This window comes from Trifolium pratense, linkage group LG6, assembly GCF_020283565.1.
Source record: "Trifolium pratense cultivar HEN17-A07 linkage group LG6, ARS_RC_1.1, whole genome shotgun sequence".
NCBI classification, from domain to species: domain Eukaryota; kingdom Viridiplantae; phylum Streptophyta; class Magnoliopsida; order Fabales; family Fabaceae; genus Trifolium; species Trifolium pratense.
Genome location: NC_060064.1, coordinates 23,253,893 through 23,257,655, shown reverse-complemented (window position 1 = coordinate 23,257,655; position 3,763 = coordinate 23,253,893). Strand labels below are relative to the sequence as shown.

Here is a 3,763-nt window from a genome sequence, read left to right as displayed (position 1 = left end):
CCACTTTTGTGATACTTTGTGGTGTAAATCATTGTTTTTGGTTTTTAAATTTATTAATCTTAGTATAGTTAGTTCTAAATTTAATATTTCTTCAAATATTTTCTTTTTTGTTTGTTTGTATATTTTAGAGAAAAATCTATTTGAAATTAAACTAACTAACTAAAGACATACATAAAAATCAAAATGATTAATAAAAGACACATTTATATTTTTTTACTAAAGGAAATATTTAGGTGAGTTTGAGAGAGTGGATCAAGGTCACGGTATACTTCAAATATCAAAGATTACCACATAAATAACTTCAAATTATCCACCAAAAAAGTCCTTACATCGATAATGAAATTGAAGCGGAAAAACATAATTATCACAATGTCTTTTGTAATTGCCCTAAAATCTCGAAGATTAGAAAATCACATAAACACTGCAAGTGATGCACTGGGCGTGGTGCGCACCCATCCCGACGCGGGGTGCATTTGCGTGGCCTGTAACCAGTTTTGGTAGTGGCGTTGGCACGGTGCTTGCCCATCTCTTGCGCAAGGCGCAAATCGCGCCTGATGTTTCCTGAAGTTTCTGCTTGCTGCGCGAGGCGCAGGCCAACTGGTGTGATTGTTTTTCCGTTCTTGCTTTATTGGTTGCTTAATCCTATTTTCTTCACACATCAAATTTTATTGATATGATTTTTCGACCGATTCATAACAATATTTAGCCTATGAGTATTAGTAAATGAACTTTTGTTTAAATTTTTTTGGGATTAGGTAATTAATATATTGTGCACAACAAAACCTAATAAAGTCATTAACCACCTCAACCTCACTTATTTTCTTTATTTTCTCTCAACCTTTTTCTTCTCTTGTGGACCCCATATTAATCCCTACCTCCAATTCCAAAAGTCTCCTCTGTCTCCCTTTTTCTATTTATCTCACAATACCAAGTTTGCCAAATAAAAAAACACTCATAGAGTTACCATGATCACATCCTTCATTCATCACATAGAGAATTAGAAAGCACACAACTATTTAGAGAGAGAGAGAGAGAGAGATAATAAACACTAGTTAGTGAGAGAGAGGTGTGATGGGAAATTACAGGTTCAAATTGTCAGATATGATGCCTAATGCTTGGTTTTACAAGCTTAGAGACATGGGAAGAACAAGAAATCAAACACAAACACAAACAACACAACAACAAAGGAAGAAAAAGAAATCAACAACCACAAACACATCAAAATCAAAGCAACCCCACCAAACCAATCCAAGAAAATCTTACTACTTTACAAGAGAACTTAACCAAACAAGCAATAACAACATAATCTACAACACTTCACCTGAACAACCTAGAAAATCATCATCAAAACAACAAAGACCAAAAATAAGAACACCAAAAACATCATCATCAACATCATCTCCACTTGATAGCTTTTCAGAATCAGAATCCCCTGACCCAGAAATCAGAACAGACCGTGTTCTTCTTCCCACAAATGACATCATAATAGATGTTGACAACAATTCTTTAATTTCAACAAGAAAAGATGATAAGCTAAATGGGTATGATTCATTATCAGAACTCATGAAACTTCCACCAATTGTGACAAAACCAGAGAATTTCAATTACTTGCTAAACTATACAAAGAAGAAACAAACAAAACCCAGAAGCAAAATTTCATCAAATGATGAACATAACGTTAAAGGGTCACTAAAAGTCAAGATTTTGAAGGATGAAGAACAGAGGAACATCAACACAAACACACCAAGTAGAAGATTCTCTATGAGTTCACCAAGTGTGAAGCTTAGAATCAATTCTAGCAAGAAAATTCAATCACATGGCCGGAAAAGCGTGTCGTCCACCACTACTAGTTCGGCCGGTAACCGGAGAAGTCTTTCGGATAGTTTGGCAATTGTGAAGTCATCAATGAATCCACAGAGAGATTTCAGAGAATCAATGGTGGAGATGATTGTTCAGAACAATATTAGAACATCAAAGGATTTGGAAGATCTTCTTGCTTGTTACCTTTCTTTGAATTCAGATGAGTATCATGAACTTATCATCAAAGTGTTCAAGCAAATTTGGTTTGATTTGACTGATAATCAGTAGAAGAAGTTTATTAATTAAGTTACTATTTCACACAAAAAATTTCATGTTCATATGTTAGTGTGAGTAATATTTTGGTTTAGTTCAATACAATTTAATGCTTAAATTTATGTTCATATATGTTAGTGTAAGACAAATATGGTTGATGCAGTCACAATAAGTCAATAATCATGGCAGAGGTTTGAACCTTGAGATTATAGTGTGTCTTTGGTTTTACTATAAGGAGTTAAAAGTCATTTTAGTTGCATAAATTTTATTTTGATATGTTTGAGTGACATTGATTAGAATTTAGAATTGAATTTGTTTTGGGAAATTAATTTTAATTTGAAGATATGATTTCAATTTTTTACTTATAATTTAATTTTTAAGTTTCTTCAAAACTACCCCTTAATTTGGGGTATTTACACATCAACCAATGAGAACAAACCATATGCATGTGAAATAAAAGTTTGTTATTAATTGTTTGTGAGTACCACATGTAAATCTACTTATGTGACTTGTTTTTATTGGTTGATGAGTAAATACCCACAAATTATGAACCTAATTTTTATTATCAAATTTAATGTTTTTTTTGTTGACAAAATTATGAAATTTAATATTAAACTCAATTTTATGTGAATGTACATAAGGAAAATTTTAACACTAATAGTCCCAAATTGTTGTTTGAAAATATAAGTTAAATTCACCTTCATTTTCACAATTGAAACAATGATTTAATTGATAAATAATAAAAAATAAAGATATAACACATATTGAATTGACGTTAATTATATCATTATTTTAGCTTAGCTATAAAGACAAAAAAAAAATTATAATTATTACTTTTAAGAGTATTGCGATTTACCGTTAGAATTTATGATCATTTTAACGCTTATAAAAGTGGTTCATCGTAGAACTTGCCTTAAACACAAACTACTTAACATTTAATCTACTTTTAACTAAAATTAATTTTTTACAAAATCGGTTCAAAATCAATTGTAATCGCCACATAATCAAATACTTAAAACACAAAAAAAAAATCAAATACTTAAATAATAGTGACAGTTGTAGAATTCTATGATAATATTAATTCAAAATTATTGATAATAATAAGTGATAAGAAATTATAAGTCTCTTATGGTAGAGCTTTTTAATGCTTAAAAATAAAAGACAAAAATTTATGAAAATTGGCTCTTAATTGTTACTACTACTTCTAGTACTATAGCAGTATAGCTTTGAGGAAGTGAGTGGGGAACATCATTCAATTCATTGAAGAGTTTCAGAGTTCAGATTGCATGTCACTATTGTCACTGACAAATAAACGTGTAAATGGATTGTAAGGCTTAATTTGGATCATTTCATGTGTGTTTATAAAGTCTAAAAAAAGATTGCCACTATCACACTAACATTGTTTTTTTTCTATTGTCTTCTTCCATAACAAATACTTGGAGCACAAAACTTGCTTCTGATTTTCTGTACACTTTTCCAGTCTCTCATGGACCCAAAGTGGTTCCAGAATAGGACATAACTGGCACAAAATTGTATATATTGTTATTTGTTTATATTTTAAGGGACACAATCCCCTCAATGACTGACATTTTCTTCCATTTAATTTTTTATTTTATTTTACAAAACTCAAATACTCTAAAATAAGTTGAGAGACCCTTGGTAAAACTCAATAGACCGCTTAATCTAATTC

The 3,763-nt window shown here is 30.7% G+C and overlaps 1 protein-coding gene across 1 annotated transcript; it reads left to right on the top strand.

Moving 5' to 3' along the window:
* The first annotated feature begins 865 nt into the window (after positions 1–865).
* LOC123893201 (transcription repressor OFP1-like) lies at positions 866–2,428 on the top strand. The gene has a single exon (XM_045943133.1). It carries the CDS (start codon positions 1,072–1,074, stop codon positions 2,086–2,088), a length of 1,017 nt encoding a protein of 338 aa, XP_045799089.1. The 5' UTR covers positions 866–1,071; the 3' UTR covers positions 2,089–2,428.
* Positions 2,429–3,763: the final 1,335 nt, after the last annotated feature.